We start from the raw sequence: 24,697 nt of genomic DNA on the forward strand, positions 1-24,697 counted from the left end.
TTTGTTTGGGAAATCTTATGTGTAAGACCACGTATAAGACATCAGTTTTCATAGCCGAAATTTAAGCAAGTTTTTAATTGCTACACTATTTGGTTTACTGACTTGACTTTTATGTAGCTGAGAAAAGAGGACATTTGAACTTGTGATATAAAATGGTATTTGCAATAGGCTTTACTGCTTTGTACAAGTTTGGCAAAACATGCAGCCACACTAGTCTTTGGATGAATTGGATCAGGCTGTACTAATAAAATCAGAGATGATGAAATTCATAAGCTTGACATCAGCTTGATCTATGGCAGTTTGCCTTTTATTTGATCTTCTCAATGCCTAATATTTTATCTTCTCAAGGCAAATAGTATATCAACTTGAAAATGAGCATTACTGCAAACTCAACTTCGTTTATCAACGTTGAAGTCATCTTTCGTCTGTCAGAATTGTCACTCTATCCTTCACAGCAAGCCTTAGTGAATTTGATAATTTGGTTTCATCTGCAATTTATTTAAGAGTTGCTGCTCTTATACGCGGTACTTGAGCTTGGGTAGTCATGCATGCATAAACTTGTTATCTTATGGAAAAAGTCCGTTTTAAAGTCCAAAATGTATACATACTCAATTACTCATGTGAGTCATGTCTAAGTGTAGATGCCACGACCCAACAACAAGGGTATTCGAAATGAAATAAGGACTGAGCAGTATATTAAAAGAGTATCCTGTGATGAAGTCTGATTGAGTAGATAGGTTATTAGGTCTCTAAAATTCGATATTAATGTCACTAACTGTCCTCTAATCCTGATTTCCTGTCACTTACTGTACATTAATTAGCATATCCAATTAAACTTACCATTCTCTTTTAGGATCTCTTGCTGAAATTCATAGAACCAATTCTCAAATCATTGCTTATAGAGATATAATAACAAATTCAACCAATAATGTCACCAATTTTATTGGCAAAATAGATATTACAAAAGATATGGTGTAGCTAGAACATTGTACACGTAAATAAGAAACAGTAATAGAAACAATGAAGACTTATAATCACTCTAGTACTCCAGAAGGGAAACTGCCTGCTGCCTGCCTCTTTTGGAGTGTAAACTGAACCAGCACGCTCCTTGTTGCATCAATGCAGAATGAAGAACACATTATATATATTACTGCATCAATAAGAATATAGTCCTGTAATGAAATGAAATAAATCACAGCGCTACAAATAAAGCAAATGGTCTCTCTCAATCAAGGATGAGGAGTGAATGGTGGCAAAGAAGGCCATTTTTTGTACTTGGGATGTTCAAAAACCTTTGGAGGAAATTTGGGGTAGTGCGGGAACTTAAATGGAGGGAGCTTAGGAATACTAATAGGAGGACATGGCTTCTTAGGAAAGGTAATAGGAGGAAGAGGCTTTGGCTTATATACCGGGATAACAGGCGGCTTCTTGTATATTGGCACTGGTGGTAGGAGTGGCTTCTTGTATACTGGCACGGGGGGTGGTAGCGGCTTCTTGTACACTGGCACAGGTGGTGGGAGTGGCTTCTTGTACACTGGCACGGGTGGTGGGAGTGGCTTCTTGTACACTGGCACAGGTGGTGGGAGTGGCTTCTTGTATACTGGCACTGGTGGTGGGAGTGGCTTCTTGTATACTGGCACGGGTGGTGGGCATGGCTTCTTGTATACAGGGACAGGTGGGAACGATTTCTTGTGCTTTGGGATAGAGACAAATGGCTTCTTGAAGAAATGTTTCTTGAAAAACGGTTTTTTGAGAAATGGGGGGCAAGAGATCTTAGGGAAAGTGAATGGCAACTTAGGGATGGACTTCTTGTGCAAAGGTGGGTACTTAAAGTGAGGCCACAAGAAGGCAGATGTGCAAGTTACTGGTGAGAATTTCAGTTTTCCAACTGGGCTAAATGTGTGTTTGCCATCAGATTTAGAAACAAAGGTTAATTTCGATGACTCGATCCCATTATAAGCCGAGCATGGTATGCCTGATGCACCGTGAAGTTGGGCATAACATTCTTCCTTCAACTTCTTCCCATCCTCCACAAGGTCATGTGGAAGATCTACCTTAAAGTTCCCTTCTTTATCGAGCTTCCCTTCTGCCCTTCTTTTCATATTGCCATTTGCAAGCTTGCAGTCAATTGTAACTTTAAGTCCTGCATACGTAAACCGTGATCATATTAGTAACAGAAATAATAGAAGCTGAAAGTACATACAAAGACAGCGCGATTACTTAATTATACCTTCAAAAGCATGGCTATGCTTGATATTGTTCTGCTGACAGTCAGCACATTCACTAACTCCAATTACCTCTGCAGTCTTCTGATCGCCATAACAGAAGCTTGTGGCAAACAATAGGGTAAAAAGGACCGGGATTGATATCCTCATTGGGAACCCCTAACTTTACACGCGCTCACAGAACGGATAAACTGGTCTGATAAGCAGGCAAATGCAGGATTAAGTGCTGATAAGCCTGCCAGAAGATCTTGGCATGCAACTTGAATAAAAATGCTAGGCCTTGGAGTTATTATATATGGTATGGATGTGAGATTATACAACCAACTTTCTTAAAGGAATCACGTTCTTCAGGGTTCCCCTAGATAGCTTGCGAATTAAGGCCAATAATCGCCGTCTAAGTAGATAGATAGCTAAAGCAAAGAGGTCTTCTTCACTATTGAATGAGTTATGATCTATCACAGCACATGTCCAAAGAGTTGTGGTTGGCTGGGTTAACTAGTTTTTGCACACCTACTTATTTGTACTCATCAATGCTATGGTCATTTCTACACAAAAAATCTTCAGTTTGGCTTTTAACAGAGTTGATGGATGTGGATCCACATACAATCAAATTTTCCCAAATGCACCTATGTTATTTGGTCAGGAAAATTCTTATCACGCCTGTACATGTATCATCCTTTGGGTACGGACTCAATAATCCGTGGTCCGAGGATATGCATGGCATACCAGAAGTACTGATCAGGTGCATTTAGTGAGGATCCTATGAAATTGTATTTAATCTCTTAGAGTTAATATTGGTAATATTTTGAATGGCAGATGTACTGTATGGTCTGTATCTCTTAATATTTCTGGTCTGAATCAACAAGCTTATTACAGAAGTACATTGTACAGTATAATGTGGCAGCAAACTAGATTTCTGCCTACTGTCAACAATAAAATACTGTGAAAGCCACAAAGGGACAGTGATGTAGACGGGATTTAATCCCAAGTCTTAGTACCACCCCCAAGACTTTAACCAACTAAGCTACTTGGTATCCACATCTTTAGGTAAGGTGTGTGCAAGCATGTACAACAAGGTAAGCCACAAAGGGGTAGTGATATAGATGGGATTTGATCCAAATCTTGATACTACCCTAAAAGACTTTAACCCAATAAACTAGTTGGCATCCACATCTTTAGAGTAAGGTGTGTGCAAGCGTGTACAACAAGGCAAAACGACCAACTTTTTCGGTTTTACTATTAGTGCTAGGCCATCAAAGGTTACTCTCAGGAATCCAATTCAAAAGGTAATGACCGCAAATCTAAAAGGAAAGGCATGGCAGATATTTTCTTCTCAAGGACATTAACTAAAAATTGTGAATTAAACTCTAATTTCCAACTAAGCTAATACCATATAGTGTGTACAGAATTTCAGATATTGAGTTGTTAGTCAGTTATAGCCTCAAACCAAAATTAAATTTTTGTATATAAAGTAGTTAGATTATAAATTATGGTTATTAGGTGAGCTGAAGAAGGGCGTCATCAAGCCGGGAAATTAAGTGTGGATAATAAAGCATGGAAAACTTAATTCAATATCATCCCTGCTTAGGTTTCGCCCATTCAAGTATCAGTGTACCACCATTCAATAATAAATAATAAATTTACAATATGATCGAGTAATATTCAGTGTACCCAGGGCACTTGTTAGCAAGATCTTATATATAATAACACCACAATTATTGTAAAGGGTGTTTTTGTAAAAGCACATATTACATCGTTAAATACAATATGAGTTAATTTTATTCGTTGTGAGTTTTCTCATGGACCCTCCTTTTCCAATCAATTTGCTAAAGAAGCACTTCATAAAAGAATGGCATTTACTAAGTGTTAACTCTTGCAGCAATTACTCTATAAGTAGAGCTAAAGTACTGTATTGTCCCTAATTAATCATCACATTTATAGAAAAAGTGTACTGCTACATTCACCTAAAACGTTTAATTATTGGATACGAATATGATTTGGTTTTGTGCAGCTTAGAAGAGGTAAGATAGCTTATACGACAGCATAAAGTTTCAAATGATACTACTTCACGCAACAGTTAACTTTTCCTATTTCAGATCTATTAGTAGTCCGACAACTCAACAATATAGTAATCCCTTCGTCCACTGTTAATCGACTCATACTCAAAGTGATAGTAAGGTTACTATGGTACGAAGTTAGAAACAACTCAATTATACTTCCGGGTAGGAAAACAAGCAATTGGATTCGAAATCGAGAAGATCTGCATGCTTAAAGAAACTTAGAAAATGACTCACCGAAATCACAAGATTAGTCAGTGAGATGATAGGCATCAACAATCATTACTACTACTAGAAAGCTTAGATCAAATAGAAAGATCAATCATATCAATATTGATCCTGACAAATGAACTACTCCATGTCGATCAAAACTCACATAAAATAGAGTCAAGAACCCATGCAGCTAAGCATACTGACAAGGGAGTTCGAAATAAAATGGAACATCACAGCACTAAATATTAACGAAAAGTGGATAATTAAAACTAATTTGTGAAGATCTACATGCTTACAAAAAAAAAAAAAAAAAAAAAATCCTGTTTCCAAGCTGTATAATTTGTATGACAAGTAACTGATGGGTGAGCTAAAGCAAATATCATTATAGACTAAATTCCCATCAAAATTCCCTTGCACATTCTACACTAAAAAAGTAGTCTCTTCTGCTCTAACAAAATCAAATGCCGAGTTTTGAGTTACACGGGCCTATAAAAGCCAACAGTTTTTTGTACCGCAGCAGACCAATCTATTTCTTCTTCTTCAATTTGTTGGCCTGGGTGTATGTGGTACCCTATGAGCCACAAAAGACTGGATATTAGCAATCATTCAAAGAGAACCTACTAAGATTTTTAATTAATCCTTAAAATTTCAATATAAAAGTCCAAAAATTAAGCTTAGAACCAACATACCTGCAACCATTCATCCAATGATGCATCAGTTGATCGAGTTCCAACTTCCACCTTGGGTGCTTTCTTAGATTTCTAAGACAGATGTAAATAAATATCATATGTAAAGATTACAAACACTGACTTACAACCATACTACTTATCACATCTCCGTTTTGATAACAGAATCAGCTACTTGCTGAAGATAATAAGATTTACCATAATGGAACTCAAGTTTAACAAGTAATTTAATCATGCCAATGGTAAAAAGAAAAACAGAACACTGACTTACAACCACTGACTTACAACCATACTACTTATCACATCTCCGTTTTGATAACAGAATCAGCTACTTGCTGAAGATAATAAGATGTACCATAATGGAACTCAAGTTTAACAAGTAATTTAATCATGCCAATTGTAAAAAGAAAAACAGAACAAGACATCATAAAGCAAGTCATCCAGCATTAAATATTTATACTAGGATATCTAATGTCCACTATCCAGCAAGCCACAAAACCTAACACCCCACAAAACAATCAACATGAGCAATTTGGACATATGAGTGTGTTTGAAGAAAAGAGTAAAAAAAAAAAAGTGGACATACAAAATCAAGAATATAAAAATTGCACAAAATATTACAAACATGGAGAAAGAATATACCTTTGAGAAGCGTTGTAATTGACCACGTATCCACAAACCAAGGGCAGCAACAAGGGCACAAGCAAGCATAACCAGGAAAACAGTCTCAATGGTCAACGGGCCACTGGCCTCAGTAACTTCAATGGTTCCATTGAAGAAAGTGCTCTGATACGGAGTTTTGTCAATCTCATAGACGATAGATCCTACCAAATCAAATGATCCAGGCTGCAATGGAAAGTCTTGCCATTAATTTTACAATCAAGTTAAGATAATTGATTTTTTATTTTTTTTATTTATTTATCATGAAGCCTTTACAAGCGACAGCCATTAATAAAATAAAGTCTGAACTTGACAATCAGAATTATCAGGTACCTGCAAGTATTTGCTGACAGCAAATACATAGGGGAAAGTGGCTTGAGCTGATGAAGGAACTGAGGCATTGTTGAATACCTGATATTGTAGAAGAGACCATTAAGCATAAATTGGAAGCAAATTAGAGAAACAGAAGATGAACAGCTATAAAATAAAATACACCAGATACAGGACAAAGTAAATGCAGATGAACCATTTAAATCAATGCAGACAGTGCAGCAGTGACAGCCTGACAGTTAGTTTACATCAGTTAGCCAACCTTTGCAAGCTTCACTGGAATGAACATACTTACCGAGCACAGTCTCAAAACTATATTAAACAAAAACCAGAACAGTTCAAGTAACAAATATTTTTTTTACCCAAAAAAATCACATCCTAAGCCTAGGTAGTTGGATATCTGCAACCCAGGCTACATGTCCATTCCTCTTTCCCAACACACAATAGCAAAATAATATATCGGCAAGGAGAAAAAACAAATAGACAAAATGACGTAATAGGTGGTCTACAGTGATGCAGCCAATAGATTGTACAAAGTTTTAAATATAGTTATAAAATAAAAACACCAGGCATTAGCATGACAAAGAAGTTAAATTGAAAAAACTTCATCACAGCATGAATCATGCACCAAACTTTTACAAGCTAAACAAGCTAGCTCTTACATGATATCATAAAGGACAATCTACCAGATAACCATAACCTAAGATAACAAATAACGCTTCCAAACTCAGATGACATAAAAATCAATCTGATTTGCTAAATTATACTAATGGAGCAAGTATGGTCTAAATGAAAAAAAGGAAGAACCATATATCTTAAATAGCAAGTTCACTTTTCTGATGGTCAGGTATCCATGTTTACATGAAAATTAAAGAGCTTTATATACCTGTGCAGTAAGGTTCTGAACAAGCAAACGATGATCATAAGGGAGATGAACGCTAGCATGGATTGCAACAACACTGAAACTTGCATCCCCTGTAAAATAAATTATAGTGAGATAACATCTCAATGCCTTCACTTTGTAAAATCAAAATCCTAAATTTCTTGCTTGAAGAAACTTCATCCCCATCATCAACCCTTTGTAACGAAGTCAAGATATACTAAATTCACTTCTCACTCGTGAAAATAGTAGATTAATAAGAGGAAAAAATAAAAGGCTTTTAATTCTATTTAGAAATACCAAAATAGTGGCCACTTTCACATCACAGTAAAAAATGCTCTTAGTATCCTCATATAATCATCTCAATCTATTTGTTCCCTTGCATTTAGAATTATATAGTATAAAAAAATACACTTTTCTTTTAACCGAAATGTAAACTTTATCTTACTTTTACAATAGCAGAAACATATTCTTATAATTGTAAGTTTGGTAACATAGAGCACACACACACAAACAAAAAACACATTTTTATGCTGATTTATACGTGTATTAATCGATGAATTGTTGCCACAAAGATAAAACCATCACCAGTTTCCCGCACATACTTCCAAGTATCCGACAAAATCTCTTTGATGGCAATACTCAAAAAGAAACATGACAACTAATAGAAATCTCTCAATCTCCAAAAAAAAAAAAAAAAAAAGTTGGTAACTGCAATTATAGTCCTATAGTTCTAAAGACACTCAATTTCAACAGTGAAACAGCAACATTTCACAAGAGCACATGCATAAACATCACATGCAACAACTCTAGTATTATAGTTCTAAAACACTGAATTTCAACAGTGAAAGAAACAAACTTTGACAACACCACAAAAATTTAACATCACATGCAAGTACATACAACTCCAAGAAAACTACTTGCCAACTATCATCTCCTTTATGAAAGCATTTAGCAATTAAATATCAAATTCCCAACCACACTAAGCAAACAACCCTAAGGCGAAGAAACCGAGGGAAAGTACGAAAGTTCAAAAATTACCATCATATTTGATTCCAACAAGCACCTCCGATTCTTCCCCAGCTGTCACAACTGCAAAACAAACCCGTTTCAGATTAGGTCAACAATCCAAAAACAAAACACAATGCAGACATTACGAAGCTGAAATTCGAACAATTAAAACCAGATCATACCTTTGCCACTATTTTTGGGGAAAACATAAGCTGTTTCAACCCCAGGAGCAGAGCTTAAGCTCTCATCACCATAAACTTGAGTGTCATCGTTAACAACTCCAAGATCACTCATCTCCTCGGCGATGGAATCACCAATGGGATCATCCGTAGGCTCCGATTGACATCTAGCAACTAACAATCAAATCCCACAAATACAATTCAGAATTTTTACAATCAACACCAAAATTTGAAAATAATCAAACTTAATTTTCTGGGTCAATAAATTCAACACATGCAGATCTAAATTAAGGCAAAACAATCACATAGTATTATTGCAAATTTGGATCTTCAATCGTGCAATATTAAATCCCAAAAAAAAAATCAGAAATTCAGATCCATGCATGCAATAGAAATTACAGAAGAGAATTGGTAAATAAATCAGAGTGTAAGTATGAATTTAGAGCAGATGAAATTAGAGATCTGATGAGAAAAGGAATTACCTTGGAGAAAGGGAGAAGCAAGGAGGAGTATAGCGAGGAAAAAAACCCTAATCGCCATTGTTAGAGAGAGGAGAGAGAAAGAGAGTGTTAGATGAAAAATCTTTGGGAAGGCAAGGAGTATGAAAGTCTTATAATGAAGGACAGGGGAAGGAGAGTTATTTTTCTTTTTCCTTTTTTTATGGTGGAAAATTGAAATCGGAATAGGAGTAGGACTGTGGGAGTACTATAGATTTTTCAATATTATAGCACATGTGTATTTAGTTGGGGTTTTTTTTGTTCCGTTCAGTTTAGGATAAATAAGATCTGATAAAGATTATATAGATACAAATTACAATGAAAATTTCAAAATAAGTTATAATAATATCTAATAACTTTTACTCCGTATTAAAAACTTTAATTAAAAAAAATCTAATAAGTTAAGATAGTTTAGGAAAGTATGGATAAAATAAGATAAGTTCAGACATGAAATAGGTGAATAGAACACACCCTTAATTCAGACTGGATTGATCCCACTGGATTGATCCCGTAAGGGATTTTGATCTTATACAATACTTCTTCTTACCAACCAAATAGGGCTGATACACCACAAGGCACCTTGAGCAACGGCTCAAGCCCCCTTTAGATGGGCCCAACTCTTTGAATAAAATCTGATTCTTACAAGAAAAAAAATATTCAATCTATGGGTTTTCGGTAGTTGAAAAATAGTCAAATAATTCAAATTAATAATTCAACTTTGTTATTTAGGGATCCTTGTTTAGGTTTTGCTTTGAGCTCCAAAAATGTTCAAGACGGCACTTCAAAAAAAAAAATTAAAAAACTTGAGATTTATAAATGTAGGATGCACACCATATCATTAAGAAGGTGCAAAATCAAACCTAATTATTATTTCAGAATATACATCATTAAGTTATAAGTCCTTAAATATTTGTAAGAATATACAATTTTTGGTTAATCTTCAAATAATTGACATGATATATTAAATTATTAAGGCTCAAATACTTTTACGAGTTTAACATACCCTAATTCAAATGCCACTTGTTAAAACTACATACGGAGTAATCCATATTCTTTACAACGATCCATATCCTTTACAACGATCAAGCGAGTACGGAGCAATTATTAGTTTGTAAAATTCAATTATTCAGTAAAAAACAGAGAAATTCTTCAAGAGTACCAAATTATCTATAGTGTCTCATACTAATACTACGCATAAAGTGAGTTTTGATTAATCATCTATCTATAAGAAAAAGAAGTTGCGCATTACACGCATAGCAATATAAACATGTGTTGGGCACAACTACAGTGGTTTAACAACTCTTCTCCATTTTAAGGAACCACGACGAAAGTAGTTGGAGTGAAATAATGTCATCACTTTATCCTCAATAAAGTCAGCTGGATCAATTAGAGTGAAATAATGTCATCACTTTGTCCTCGACAAAGTCAGCTGGATCAAAATATTTTTCATAGTGATCTAAGTCTGTTCATCTTTTCTCTTAAAACTTACACGTATGGATTAATCTATAATCTCGTCTCAAAACTCAGTAAGGAACGGGAACAGAGAAAACGACAACTAAACTTCAAAAATCATGTTCTTTCCTCTTAGCAGCAAAAAAAATACAATAAAATGTAAGTTTAGATACAGAACTATGCTAAAATAAATTTCAAAAACAAATGTCTCTGTTACAGGTCGAATCTTTTTCTTGGGTCGATTAATCTCCATGGATCGTGTATCTTTCCCATTTTCTTGCTGGGTCATATATCTGCAAATGATAACACAAAGAGGTCCACAGATACTGATCAGAAGAGAGGAGTATCCTACTTTGTTCAATGGTAAACACTAGTAGTAATATACAGAAAAAGAAAGTAGAGTGCAACAGGACATATACAGATCAGCAAAAGATGCATCCCCCATAAAGAATTAATAGTCACAAATATTACATGCAAATGTCCCAAAAAAGTTGTCGTCTTCCTAAAAAAGCATTGGTTTATAGTAACTGGATTTTCTATCATGTCCTAACTTGAGTGATAGAAGAGGATAGAGTCAATAGACATAGCACAGCTATTGTAGAGGGTATATTTGTAAAATCATGTCATATGCTTAAGAGGTTCAAACAAGGTGAACACTGATTACAGACAGAAGGAAGAGAAGTGGCACTGTAAGAGGTTAAAACTTGTTTCAACTTGAACTCAATTCAAAGTAGATATACTTAAGAGGCCAGCATCATCAACCCAGAGTCAATCATGTTGACATTTATGTGCTCACTGATAGGAAATTGAACACAAGCATAATACCGCAGAACCACATATTTTGAGGAGACAAGGGAAATAATTTGCTCAGTAGAGTTAGTACCTCCCATCTTGATGCAGGGAAAATGTGTTTGTTCTTCTCATACCAGTGTCTTTCTACAACTTTTCCAGCGTGCGACTGCAAGGGAATGATGCAAAACAAGAATATAATGTTAATTCACTTCGTTGTAACATGCAACCAAATGCTAGTGATTTACTGAAATCGGACTATTGAAGAGGGGCAAAAACCCAAAGCACAGGCATGGTGATTCTATTCAATCATCTCAAAGACCCCAAGTAAGAGAAGGTCCATCCAGCAACTTCGTAACATAAGCACTGCAGCACTGGGAAGTAATCAACTTCAATTACAACTAATCCCCATCCCTTAATATTTTGCCTAGTTACCATCTTAGCTTGTTCGTTTGAGTTTGCCCCATACTACATATGGATATAGTTGACCACACCCACTACATTTGGTTTCTCAATTTCCTCTCTCATCAACTCCTCCCAACCAAATATTCAAAAAAGTGACTTCACCCAATGTGTTGAACAAAAGGGGACAGGAGTATTATTCCTAAACCACCTGAGTATAAACATAAAGTGTACATTGTCAATTCCAAAGCAAATGGCATAATGTCATCAACATGGTCCACGCAGAACCACAAAACTGAGCTGAACTGAATTTGCCTTGCATTCATCTTGATAAAAATCCCAGTTTTATCTTAACCCCTCAAATCATCTCACAAAGCTTTGATATGATTTTGTTTTATAAGTGATTAATTGGTTGCTCATGCTTTCGGGCCCAACTTTGGTTGCACGATTCAGAAGCTCAAGTGAGCTTATCAAAACATAGGCAACAAAAGCACAATGATTCAACTCAAGATAGTCTAAGAAACCAAGTATCAACTCCAGCCACTAAATGTAACTTCTCCCCACCCCTATCTACAGCCTGGCAGTTAGTTCAACGCAACTATTATCACTACTATCCCTAATGCGTATATCATTGGTTATATTCTCACTTCAGGAGCAGTCCTCAATATAAGCTAAGACACACAAAAGTGACAGTCAGAGAGAAGTTCACCTCATCCTTTTCAATTGTTGCATCAGCAATTGTTCGAACATCTTCATGTACATCAAAATGGAAAAGCTGTAGATTACAGAAGGAGGGGAAATCATTAGTATGAGAAAACAATAAAGTAACATTGATGTGATACAGCCTTAAATCATCAAGAGTCATAATGTTAAATACAAGATCAACTCAGTATTAACCCCTATGAATTAATTAGACAAGGTTTGGGGGGTCCAAATTGTAAATATTCCCTTTCACCTTATTATTCAGTTAGATAAACATGAATCATCAAAACATCCATTACACATTAACCAGTCAAATTCACAAAGTCACAATTGATCTGTTATAAAAACTAACACAAAACACAATAGAGCTGCCTACCAGTTATTTCAGGAATAACATTACCACACCAACTCCAAACATCAGAACAAAAAGGCAATTCTTGAACCACCCACTACCATCATAAATCAAGTCCCTATTCAATTGTTATTAACGGGAAACACAAAGCTCAAGTTCCAACCAACTAAGTAAAACTTTTTTTTTTTTTTAAAAAAAAAAACATTTAGGCAGGGTTAGAAAGCTATGCTTTCTTGGCAGACTCACTAGAGCTTGGAAGTACAAACTATCACATCAAGATTCAAGTCACCAGGACCCAAATAGGAAAGTAACCAACTGGACAAGGATCAGCAGCACATATCTATGTATTACTTTGCTCCAACAAAACCATTCATAAATAAAGAAAGAGATACCAAGTTGATATAACCCTAGATGCTTCAATTTTTGTCCACACAACGATAGATTATCAATCAATTTCACCCTTCTGATAATTGGAGCATGCAAAGTATTCTCACCATATCAATATATTACCCTTACTGACAAGACTAATGCTAACATTAAAATAAAATAAAAAATGAATGCAGCTTAGTTAATATCAAAACTTCTTCTTTCTCTTGTGTTTTCTTGGAATCATTTCCAGCTAAGCTCAAATGATGATGAGCACAAAATAATTCAAATCGAGTAAAGAACAGAAGAACAAAAAAAATTAAAATTAAAAAAGAATAAATTACCGGTCCACTTTTGCCTCTGGCCTTGTTTATGATCAGATCATAGAAACTGTGTTGCTGTAAAACAGAAAAATCAGAATTGTATGGAACAAAGTCAAGGGCAGGGAAAAATAGCGAACTTTTAAAATCAGAAAAGGATAAACAAAAAGAGTTTACATGTGGAATGATTAGATCCTCTTTCACATAAAGCAGATTTTCCACAGTAGTAGTCCGAACTTCACGAAATTCAGGAGCAAGCTGCTGCTGAACTGCCCGAAGAAATGCCCCAATAGCATCACCTTTGCGCACCTGAAAAAAACAAAATTATGTTCAGAAAACTAAGCAGAGAGCATTATAGATGCTGCCGGTCGCAGATTCAAGGATTTAAAGAATTTCACTAGCCTGGATTACTCGTCGATGACCTGTTCCATCCCAGTAACTATACGTGATTTGAAGAGGCTCATCTGAAATTCAAGAGCAAATAAAGGAAAGCAATGAGTAAAATATATGGGTGTAGTCAATGCAAAATTATTATATAAAGATTCATATGTACTTTTTATCATTGCCTGCTCACGAAGCCATTGTCTTCCTAACCTCTCTCTTTCCGCTTGTTCTTCTGCTTCTCTCTCACTAAAAGCATCTCAAAATAGTAAATTTCATATTCTTCCCAAAGACATGCACAGTATGAAAGTCTGTAAGAAGATGCTAGACCTGTCTGGCAAAAAACTAGTTTCAACAGTAGGATCTTTGCCAAGCTTTCCACATTTTAATTTGACTGGTTCCTCATTATCTGTAACGAGCAAGCAGCAGCATCAGTAAAAGGTATTGTTAGATACCTTTAATTATATCCACTGATAAATATTGGCAGACATATCTTAAAATGGCACATTATATTACAAACATTCAAATTATCAATAAGCCATTGTTAGAGTTCTTTGTAATTCTCTTCATGGTAAAGAATCTGACCACGATTTGTTTTACTCCTTAGGACATAATGTGGCGTTATAGTAAATAAAATACACAGAGAGCACTGGATGGATGGTATAAACTTTAATGATTATAAAGGAAGGTTTCTCACTAATTTCTTCTTCTTCTTCAGACCCATTGTCCAGTTCTTCAGCAAATGATAACCGGGCATTCACTTTTCTCTTCCTCTTTTGACGCTTTTCTAACTGAAGCTTTTCTTCCCTACAAAACAAGACAAAAAGGAAGGCAAGGTGCACAACTGTAAGGATTTACGAACAGAAACCACAAAGTGTCTCTTTAAGTACCAACATCATTTTGAATTCAACTCACTCTTCCAGTAGCTTCAGTAGTTTCTCTTTCTCTTCCTCCTCAAATTTGTTCTGAATATTGACCCTCTACAGATACAAAACTATACATGTGTCAGTACAAGACAAGGTCACCTTCTCAAACCTGGGGAGACAAAATAGACTTACCTTCTCGACATATTCCTCCCTTGAAACAAGACCAATAGTTTCTTTCTTGAATGCAGTCTCAAGAATCTGCAAAATTTGATAGAAATTAGATTAAGTATGTTTACACATGACACAAATTTATTTCACTTTAATAAGGCGAGATACTTAAAAGTTAGAATAACTGATACATTGTATGAAAAATAGCCAACTTTGAACATACATAAAAAAACTAAATAATTTTCAGCTAATTAGTAGCAATAGAGTACAGACAACTAGACAGCACATATAGATAAGCAGTTACCTTCAACAATTTATATAGAAAATCAAAAGCTGATCATACCGTCACAAAAACAAAGAAAGAAAAGAAAGTATGGGAGACAATCAAAGATGAGTTTGACCAATGATAATGATAAATCAGGCAGTCTACAAGCACATAAAAAGGTAAAGCAGAGGCCAGGAAGTTCTTAACAAGGGATTAAACAAGACCACAATTAGATTTACAAAAGGTAAGCCTCCATACTTTTTTCGGAAGGGGGAAAAGAGAAGAAGAAAAAAATAAGAAGGCACCATCTATTTTTCTTAAACTCGCATACCCATGCATGAGTATGTCACTGTCAGCTTAATATAATAGTATGAATGTTTCCATGTTTTGGTCAAAAATGAAGTATGAAGTGTCCATAGTCATGTAGGACTGTAGGAGTAAAGAGGATATAAGTCATATAACAGGGGCACTTGAGGTAAGATGAAGAGTCCGAATACCATAGGTCATCAAATACACTAGCCATCAATCAGAGCAAAAGGTTATTTAGAGCTAAGCTAAGTAATTAGGAAAACTAATTACTAGGGTAAGATAAATAGATACACAGCTTTCGACATAAAACTCTCTATAACCCAATTATTAGGCACAATACTTCTACTTAATGTGATGGGAGAAAAGCTTCCTAAAGTAATCCGACCAACAAAATCCTTTGCATTGTGTCTTGACTCTTGACAAACACAAGCCCAAGGAAAGACAGCCAATATTCAAAAAAGGAACAGTCTTCCTTAATCAACAGCCCCTTAAAAACGGGTTTTCCATCACTATGAAGCATGGGATAGTTCTTGATTAACATCTAGTGTACAAGGAAAACTAGAGGATGTCTTGAAAAAAAAATTAAAAATAATAATAACCCCCTCACATGGAAAGTACAAATGTAATGGAAAACCACAAACCTAAGACTACAAACATCTAAAAGGACTAAAACCCTAACAATTACAGGACTATTGAGATTGATCATTAAATTCCCTTAAATTGACTTATGCACCAACCACGCTAACAAATTTAACCAGCTGTACATGATATCACTCTCTACACATCTTTGGACACTCGTTCGAGTGATTGGTTAATACCACATTTTTCTCTCGAAGAGACTAAACTAAGCTCAAGTCATTACCCAGAACCACTCATTCATCAACTTAGCACTCCATCAGAAAACTCCATGTCCTATCCATTAAAAGAGACACCCCCTATCAATTTTAACCCATAATATTTATATAATATATGAACTCAGAAGCACGAGATAGAAGAATGTAAATGAAGCCTGTATCTGGAAGATGATTTACCATATCAGCATATCCTTATCATCTTCAATTTTCTTTGAAAGTAACTAATCAATTTTGTTTACTACACTCAGCTCTACAGCGGTCCTAAGTGCGATTGGTCCATGTCATAAAGTAAGGAGATTGATGGTTGAAACCCTAAATCACTACATTCATGATTCATCCAAAACTCATGTTCCTTAGATGAGGCACTACTTAAGGAGGTTGGTTCAGAAAATTGATCCTCAAAGTACATTAAATTCCAATTTTTTGGGTTAATTAATAGTTAAGCTCAGAATCGATTTCGCACCACAATATCTACCAATACAATTTCATATGCCACCAAGTTTTTTCTCATTCAATAATTCAACAAGAATAATACAAAGGAAAGAAACAATCATTTGAGTTTGAGTGTCATCAAAACTGAAATTAGGCTCAACAAAACCTTAATAAGTAACAATCCCATATTAAAACCCAGAGCAATTCCATATAAATAAACCAGACCCTTCAATTAACAACAACCCTAATTCCAATAAACCAATCAATTCAACCCTCAACAAAACCCTAAAACCCAAAATTTAATCAAATTGAAACCAAAATACCCTCCAATCACACAAAATATCAGAAATCAAACAGAAAATTCAATCCCCACACCAATTAAAAAACAGAAAAAGAGAGAGAAAGTGAACTGTATGACCTCGGAAGTGCCGGAACCAAATTGAAGAAGACCAGCTTGGCCTTGAGTAGAAGAAGTTTTGTTCTTGAGCTCTTCAATTTTGCGACGCTCAGCTTCTCGTTGCTTCTCAAGCCTCCTTATTCTGACGGCATCTTGGGCACTGCCCACATACCCATCTCCCATTCCCGCCATTTTTCTTCTCTCTCCTCCTCTTTCACTTCAATGATCTTCGATTTTTGCTTCAATGGGGAATTCTGGTTCTTAGGGAGGAAGAACAGAGAAGACGAGAACTTGGTAGGGCACGTTAACACTTTTATTTGATCTAAGTAAGTAATTTTCAATTATCGTGTCTTGTTTTGTTACTCGTAAAGTCCGTATTAGTACCTGTCTCGAGAAAAGGAAAATGTCAATAATCTCGAATGGACCTCATCCAGTCATCCGCAATAAGAATAGAGGCGTCTATTCGAATGATCGGATCGTGTTAGGTCGGGTTGGGTCAATTTTTAAATTTAAGTCATATTAAATTATTATCTTCATGCGAGTCGAAATCTGAATCGGATATTTTTCACATCGGGTGTGGTTTTGACACCTCTAAATAAGAATGCAGAGTACTCCGTAAAACAAATGCTATTTGTTACTCGATTGAAGCTTATATTATTTGTGAAAATATTTAACTATTGACCATAAAAATGTAAACATGTAATATAGTATGAGACGGACGGATAAAATATTATTGCTAATTTATTAAAGAAAAATGTCACATATCTCATATGGTGCATTAAAAAAAATAAAAATAAAATCTCATATAGACCTCATTTGCAACGATAATTATTACTCCGTACTCCATAGGGGGACTATAGCTTGTTTTAGTGCTAATTATTTTCTTCAATTGCTAAGTTCTTGAAGTTACTCTATATGGAAATAGTTACTTAAAACTTTAAAAGCAAGACTGGCATAATTAATCGAAACAGCGAAACTAGAAAGAGTAAATTAAGCATTGATGCACAGCAATCTTATTGTGAATCTTGATTATTGGTTAGGGAGTAGAGTGAAACAAACCATACTCGTGTATTATTTTGTAAATATTATATACTACGTATATATAATGAGATTAATAGTTAATACCCAAGCTCGAGATTAATAGTTAATACCCAAGCTCTTTTGATATATATTTTTAAATTTTTGCAGCTTGCAATTTGACTTACTAGCGAAAACCATCTTAATCAAACCAATGCTTTGGTATTTCATTACACATTATTTTTGAAATATTATAAATTTGTCACATAAATGCGTAAGCATATGTAAGTTAAAAACCATATACTCGTATGTAGGTTAGGTTGATTGTTCATAACAAATAATTCTTTTAATACGTATTATTAAGCACAAAAATCAATTAATATTTTGACATATGACATTGAGATTTTCTTAAAAAATTGTATCAACTATCAACAATGTTTCAGCACTAACAATATTACACAATAATTAAATATTTGTAACTTTTTAGTAGGTCATAATAAAATCTCAAAAAAGCATGCATGTGCCTTATATCATGACACATTTGAATCTGAGTATACAATATCATAGTATATACGTGCAAGTTTTACACTTCTTGTAGTGTTTCAAGTTCTCCAAGGCCTCCAACCTTCTAGTCAATATGTTCATATATATCGATTGTGGTATTGTGGACAAGTATGTTTCCTTGAATTGATCACCTAATTAAAAGATACTCAGTTTTACATTGGATTTCAACTTGTGCTCCATAAAATCATATGAAAATGAAATCCTGCATAGAGTTGGCGGTTTTTTTACTCGATTAGTAAAGCATGATACCAAATACGGACTTCAAACTTGTACAAGTATAAAAGAACTTACCTGCTAGTAATGCAAAAATGCTCAACGAACCCCTTAAAATAACACTATTTGCTACCATTGATTCAACTGCAAGATTAGAATAAAGAGATTTTGAAATAGTTAATTACGATACTATAACGTCCATAAGAAATATATAATTGAACAATAATGTTTTTTCTTTTATTAAAAAAAATTAGCAAAATGATAAGCCAATATCTATCAAAGATGTAATAAAACAGTCCAATCTATTCTGATAATAAAATAATAATTTTACAAAGTATACGATTGTTCAATTTTTAACTTGAAATCATAACATAATTACCACTTGCATGTCATAAGATGAATGAGCAAATAAGTTCAGGTATAATAATATTTTGTAAGGATATCCTCATTCATTAAACAACACTTTATTTAAACAAAATAGAGTAGTACACAATACAAGCACTATTTTAAAGTTTAAGTTGTTGAATTTTTAATGTTTAATAATGAAATGCAATAGGAAGTTCATTTTCGCGAGAGAATTCCTGATGTAAAGTTAGGTTGTTAATTACTTACCTGAAATAGATTCACAATTAGCGGTCGAATTCCAAGTATCGCACATACACAATTCTGTAATCCCGCTATCATCACTACCTTTATAACCACACGTGCCTTTAGTAGCCTCACACGATCTACAAAATGCATCATGCCCTTGAATTGAGTATTTCACACGTATGCCATACGACCACTCGTGTGGCCCATCTACTCTTAATGGTGCTAAATTATAAACACTACTATACGCTTGACACTCCAACTTCGTAAGATTTATCCCTTGGGCCGACCCAACTTCATCAAAAGCCACCGCACAACATTCCGGTGGGCCCAGCCCAGACACCAAGCCCACTTCAGTTGGCCCAATGGACCCCCAAGCTGGACACCTATAGTAGTCTTCACAGCCCAAACCCGATATATTCCTGCATGGTAGATGTTTATTGGAAGGAAACCCTTTGAAGAGTGGTGAATTTCTTGAACACCCGAGTAGTAAAAAGGCGTTATCGGGTGTTGGAGTCAAATACGGTTTCCTCCATGGCTCGACCACGAACCCGTTACCACGTGACTCGAGAACAATCGTGTTGCACGTAGATAAGTGTGGGTCGTGCAATGTGAGGGCTTGAAACGTATAATCGATGTCTAATACTCGATATGACCCCGAACTTATATGGAACATAAGGACATCATTGACACAATATAGAAGATCTCGGTATCCCGGGTGTCCACAACCGTATTTGACTCCAAACGGGTAGTCGATTGTAATGTTGCCACAATATGATCTACATGAATTAGCATGCATATAACCAAAACTTAAGGAAAGTAGTAATGAAGCTTGGATTAATAGTACAAAGAGAGTGGTTGATAATCGAGGTTGACGCATTGTGTTGAGATAAATGAGCAGAAAATATAATTAAGGGCTTTAAGGCTGTAAAGAAAGAAAATGAAGATGAGTTGAAGTAATAAGTGTAGTTGAATGGCAGTTAGTTAGAAGTGTTTGTACTTAGTGATGGAAGTCATGGGATTCTTTGCTTAAGGTGGTAACTAATGACTTTATTCCCATTGTGTACAAAATGATTAAGGTATCTTTTGTAGTAGAAGTTTAGGACATGTTATTTTTGGGCTTCTTAGCACATATGAGGTAACAAAGGAATATTCGAATCGGGCTAATAGGATTTGGATTGCATTCGGGTAAGAAGATGTTAAACAAATACGTAGTAATTATTTTAGGTCGAGTCAAATCTAGTTGTGTATATTTATGTCGAGTTTTTAGATTTCATAATGAACGATCAAAATTAGTCATACTATTAGAGCCTTAAAAGGGTTAGGTCATACTACATATTACTTTAATTTTGATCAAAATAGGGATATTGATATTCAAAAATAGATTGATTTTAAATCTGAATATATTAGTTAGTGTATCACTTTCTTAACAACATTTCATTTTCCTAATTACATTTTTCTAATCACTCCTTCCATTTTAGAATAATCTTAACAATTTGAAATGAACAACTTTAACCTTTAATAGTTACAATTATATACTTAATTGTATTATTAAGAATTATAAAAAAATTGATAGAATGATAATATATCTTTACTAATCTAAAAACATTTTACATGACAAATTATAATTTTTTAAATATATTGATAGTAAATTAAGTACTACATATATAAATACTCCGTTTTATAGATGTCAATTTTATTTTTTTTTGAATAGATAGATGTTAAACTGTTGCGATTAATACTAAATAAAACTTGGTTATGAGTCTGGGATATTATGATACTCCCTCTATCCCTTTATTTTTGCCCTATTTGACTATACGCGGCTTCAAGACACGTGTTTTTCTCTACCAGGTCTAATTGGTACCTAAGGTTTGACACCGAATTTCGTCACCATCCTTTTCTCTACTAAGCTCGGTTCTCATCTGTGCCAGGTATTCGAAGTAAGAGCGAAACCAGACTCACACCATTTTCTCTACTAAGATCGGTTCTCATCAATTTCTAGGTATGGCTCAAATTTTTCATTTGCTTGCGCTAATGTTGTTGTGATTGCCAACGAAAAATGATTTTGATAACATGTTTCAAAACAATAGCTGAAATGTACAGTATGATGTTGTTAATTTGTTATACATATTTCTGGCTAATCCCAGCTTAATTTTTATTTTTAACTTTGGATTTGTTTTAATTTTTAGCTGATTTGCAACCGATTAAACGAATTTTTTCGAGTGATGGAAGCCGCTGAAAATGCAGAAGAAGCTGTTTCAACTGTAAGTTTAAGAAATTCTAGTTTCAATTTGCATTATTTGATTATATTAGATTTGCATTATTGTTTTAATTCAAGGTTTGGGGTTGAATTTTATGTATGTCTTTATATGTATATGTAAGTTGTTAATTATATATATATATATATATATATATATATATATATTTTTTTTTGGTGCTATTAATTTTGTAAGCAATTGTTTTAACAATCATCCAAAAATTTAAGCTTGTCTTTTTTCAAGAAGAAGGGATTATTTTGCGGTTGTCGAAAAGTTGGATTTGGAAGGTGTTAGCTAACTATTGGGCCTTTTGGTACACCTGATGAACAACTAATATATGTTCATCCTTCAAATTTAGTCATATTATCAATATGTTAATTTGATAGAAAAAGGGGAAATAATAGACAATCAACTTATGGGGCTTCGAGTGTTTAATCTGAGGTTAGGTTAGAGAACATTAGTAAGAGTTATAAGGGTGTTACAATGCTGAAAAATGTAAGTTGGAAAGTGAAGAAAGGGGAGAAAGTAGGGTTAGTTGGGTAAATGGGCCAGGAAAAACTACCCAATTGAGAATTATTGCTGGGTTGGAAGAACCTGATGATGGGAATGTTATTAAGGCCAAGAATAATATGAAATTTCCATTTATGAGTCAAGAATTCGAGGTTTCGATGAGTATAACAGTGAAGGAGGAATTTATGAGCGGTTTAGGGAGGAGATGGAGGTTGCAGAGAAGATTGAGAAGGTACAAAAGGCAATTGAGGGGTCTGTTGATGATTTGGAATTGATGGGAAGGTTGTTGGATGAACTTGATTTATTGCAGAATAGGGCACAGGCTGTAGACTTGGATCAGGTGAATTCTAAGATCAATAAGTTGATGCCTGACCTCAGCTTTTCACCCGAGGCAGATAGGTTAGTGGGTTCTTTTAGTGGTGGATGGCAGATGAGAATGTCACTTAGGAAGATTTTGCTTCAGGTTTGTTGAATTCTATATGTAAAGTCTAATGTTGTTGAGATTATGTTGAGAAATTTCAATCTTACTGTTGTTGGATGCATAGTTTATAAACACTTTAAGTTTCTGTTTATTTTATTATAATGTTTCTTTGCTTTAAGATAGATACAATATTGTTAAACAAGCTCATGAAATGGTACCCCGTATTAGAAAGAAGTTTTCTTCTGTTGTTAGTGGGAATAAGTATGTGATATGTATAGGTTCTGGAATTAATGCATGAAATTTATAGACATCGGCCCAAATTTATGACTAGATTTGCAGAATCTTATAAAAGGCTATTTAAATATATGTTTATAGTTTCGATAGTTTTCGAGTAATAATATAGCACTAATTATTTCACGAAAAGTAACATGAAGATAGAGGTTCATCCCCTTTGTTTCGTATTGACAAATTCCCAAGATATTTCTAAAGATATCCTTATGAGAAATAGATTAACAGAAGGACGTAACTCACTCGTTTATGTGGTTAAATTAAAGTTAACATTCGCAAAATCAAATAATGCAGGGTCCTTTCATCCTTATATGTCTTTGGGAGGGTGTGGAGAGGAGGGAGGGTTGTGTAGTTCGATGTGTTGCATCTTCTATTCATAATGTTACATCTGTTTCTGGTCTGTTTAGGGAACTCCCAAGTTAGCTGGGTCTGTTAATTGGGGAACAGCAACTGTCATCGGGATATTTGCTGGTATGTTATACGGTGGCAGCAAGGAAGCAGCTGCTTCTGCTGTAAGTTTATCAATCTCAATCTAATATTAATTTTCTGTTCTATTATATCCTTCTCTTCTAATTGAGGACCTTTTGACATTTTTCCAGAGTAAGGATGCTGAAGTGACACTGAAGCTTGGAAGTACCGCAGATAAGCGTGAGCAGTATCGGTTGATGAGAGATGCGATGGAGAAGAGGTTTTATCGAGTTACTCGTGGATCCCTGGTTGGAGGAGTGCGCCTTGGGATGTTCACTGCTGCATTTTATGGTCTACAGAATCTGCTAGCTGAGGAACGAGGAGTCCATGATGTGTATAACATTGTTGCAGCTGGTTCAGCCACTGCTGCAACATTTGGTCTGATAAGTAAGAGTTGATATCCTTAATTTTTGCTGAAGTATGTAGCAGTAGTAGTCTAGATTTTATTATATAAGGTTAACCATTTTATTGCAAGTTATATTTTTTTGGATATTATGCAAAAAAAATGTTGAATATACAGGCATGTTAGCATGAAGTATTGAACATTTGCCCAGTCTGTATTGTGGAGGGTTTTGTGTTCTGATGAGCTTGTTATTAGTTTCTGTTTGTGATTTGCTGCAGGCAATAGTCATTTGATCCTTGCTTTGTCTTCTATTTGTCAATTAACATCTTAAATAAAAATTCAGTGCCAGGATCTCTTCTTTGGCGTGCCAGGAATGTCATGATGGGTTCTGTTCTTGGGGCAGCCTTTTGTTTTCCTCTTGGTAAATCTACCCCCTATTATCTTTGTATCTATTGTTTCCATCACCTTAAGCATATCTCAGATACTGTATCGTATCGTCAATGACAAGCAAACTTTGGCATAGGTTGGGCCCATTTGAAGCTAGTAGAAAAGGCAAATGAGGAGAAGTTCACCCCTCATCCTCAACTAAACGAGAAGGGAGAAGTCAAGACTGGTCTTGAAGTTGCCATAGAAAGACTTGAAGGGAGTATAAAAAAGTAGATCTACGTTTTTTCAATGCAACTAGCCAGCTATCATCTCAGCTCATAAATATGCAAAACGAGGAAGCTTATGTCATGCTACCATGTCAGGGAACACTAGAAAGATACATCCAAGTGAGATTTTACCAATTTTGATGTATTTGTGGATTCTTGCGACTTTGACTCGCTAGTATTATTCACCGGTACCAAAGAAGTGAGTACTGTATTTTACTCCATAGTTTGATACGTAGCCTTTTCCATTCAGTTTCATTGTAATTGGCTTGAGGCAAAAAGGCAAAATATGCTCAATAGTGAGTTTTTGTAGGCCTGCGGGCTTTTGTCTGAGGAAGCAAGATTGGGTTGATTTAGGTAAACCTATGTTACTACAAATGTTTCCCCTCTGTTACAACCTACACTGATGAACAAATACTAAGAATAAAGCTGCCTTTACCTTTGGCAGATGGATATGTAATTGATCTTTATATTGAGTTTTTGTTACAGAGTATCTTGTTTTGTAGTGACGTGCACTAATTTTGGTATGTTGTTTTGTTTTCCAAGCCTAATTTTGGTATGTTGATTTGTTACAGAGTATATTG

At 34.9% G+C, this 24,697-nt stretch overlaps 5 protein-coding genes across 5 annotated transcripts; 1 reads left to right on the forward strand and 4 right to left on the reverse strand.

The window, feature by feature from the left end:
• Positions 1 to 907: 907 nt before the first annotated feature.
• Positions 908 to 2,596, reverse strand: LOC110718578 (proline-rich protein 4-like). Its single transcript, XM_021897438.1, has 2 exons — positions 2,231 to 2,596; positions 908 to 2,143 (listed from the first exon to the last, which is right to left on the reverse strand). Exons 1-2 carry the CDS (start codon positions 2,373 to 2,375, stop codon positions 1,230 to 1,232), a joined length of 1,059 nt encoding a protein of 352 aa, XP_021753130.1. The 5' UTR covers positions 2,376 to 2,596; the 3' UTR covers positions 908 to 1,229.
• Positions 2,597 to 4,629: 2,033 nt separating this feature from the next.
• On the reverse strand, positions 4,630 to 8,958 carry LOC110718579 (translocon-associated protein subunit alpha-like). Its single transcript, XM_021897439.1, has 8 exons — positions 8,724 to 8,958; positions 8,245 to 8,415; positions 8,093 to 8,143; positions 7,058 to 7,146; positions 6,175 to 6,252; positions 5,824 to 6,027; positions 5,185 to 5,256; positions 4,630 to 5,066 (listed from the first exon to the last, which is right to left on the reverse strand). Exons 1-8 carry the CDS (start codon positions 8,779 to 8,781, stop codon positions 5,022 to 5,024), a joined length of 768 nt encoding a protein of 255 aa, XP_021753131.1. The 5' UTR covers positions 8,782 to 8,958; the 3' UTR covers positions 4,630 to 5,021.
• A 1,166-nt stretch (positions 8,959 to 10,124) lies between these two features.
• On the reverse strand, positions 10,125 to 17,159 carry LOC110718580 (protein XAP5 CIRCADIAN TIMEKEEPER-like). Its single transcript, XM_021897440.1, has 12 exons — positions 16,815 to 17,159; positions 14,561 to 14,626; positions 14,418 to 14,482; positions 14,200 to 14,309; positions 13,833 to 13,911; positions 13,675 to 13,751; positions 13,524 to 13,585; positions 13,299 to 13,430; positions 13,146 to 13,199; positions 12,091 to 12,156; positions 11,074 to 11,148; positions 10,125 to 10,483 (listed from the first exon to the last, which is right to left on the reverse strand). The coding sequence occupies exons 1-12, from the start codon at positions 16,983 to 16,985 to the stop codon at positions 10,433 to 10,435; spliced, it is 1,008 nt and encodes a 335-aa protein (XP_021753132.1). The 5' UTR covers positions 16,986 to 17,159; the 3' UTR covers positions 10,125 to 10,432.
• A 1,058-nt stretch (positions 17,160 to 18,217) lies between these two features.
• On the reverse strand, positions 18,218 to 20,175 carry LOC110718429. Its single transcript, XM_021897262.1, has 3 exons — positions 19,200 to 20,175; positions 18,666 to 18,731; positions 18,218 to 18,576 (listed from the first exon to the last, which is right to left on the reverse strand). The coding sequence occupies exons 1-3, from the start codon at positions 20,053 to 20,055 to the stop codon at positions 18,539 to 18,541; spliced, it is 960 nt and encodes a 319-aa protein (XP_021752954.1). The 5' UTR covers positions 20,056 to 20,175; the 3' UTR covers positions 18,218 to 18,538.
• An 843-nt stretch (positions 20,176 to 21,018) lies between these two features.
• LOC110718582 lies at positions 21,019 to 24,632 on the forward strand. The gene is made up of 6 exons (XM_021897442.1): positions 21,019 to 21,177; positions 21,365 to 21,439; positions 23,060 to 23,164; positions 23,252 to 23,507; positions 23,807 to 23,884; positions 23,987 to 24,632. The coding sequence occupies exons 2-6, from the start codon at positions 21,401 to 21,403 to the stop codon at positions 24,121 to 24,123; spliced, it is 615 nt and encodes a 204-aa protein (XP_021753134.1). The 5' UTR covers positions 21,019 to 21,177; positions 21,365 to 21,400; the 3' UTR covers positions 24,124 to 24,632.
• Positions 24,633 to 24,697: the final 65 nt, after the last annotated feature.

This window comes from Chenopodium quinoa, unplaced genomic scaffold (assembly GCF_001683475.1).
Source record: "Chenopodium quinoa cultivar QQ74 unplaced genomic scaffold, ASM168347v1, whole genome shotgun sequence".
In the NCBI taxonomy this organism is placed as follows: Eukaryota; Viridiplantae; Streptophyta; class Magnoliopsida; order Caryophyllales; family Amaranthaceae; genus Chenopodium; species Chenopodium quinoa.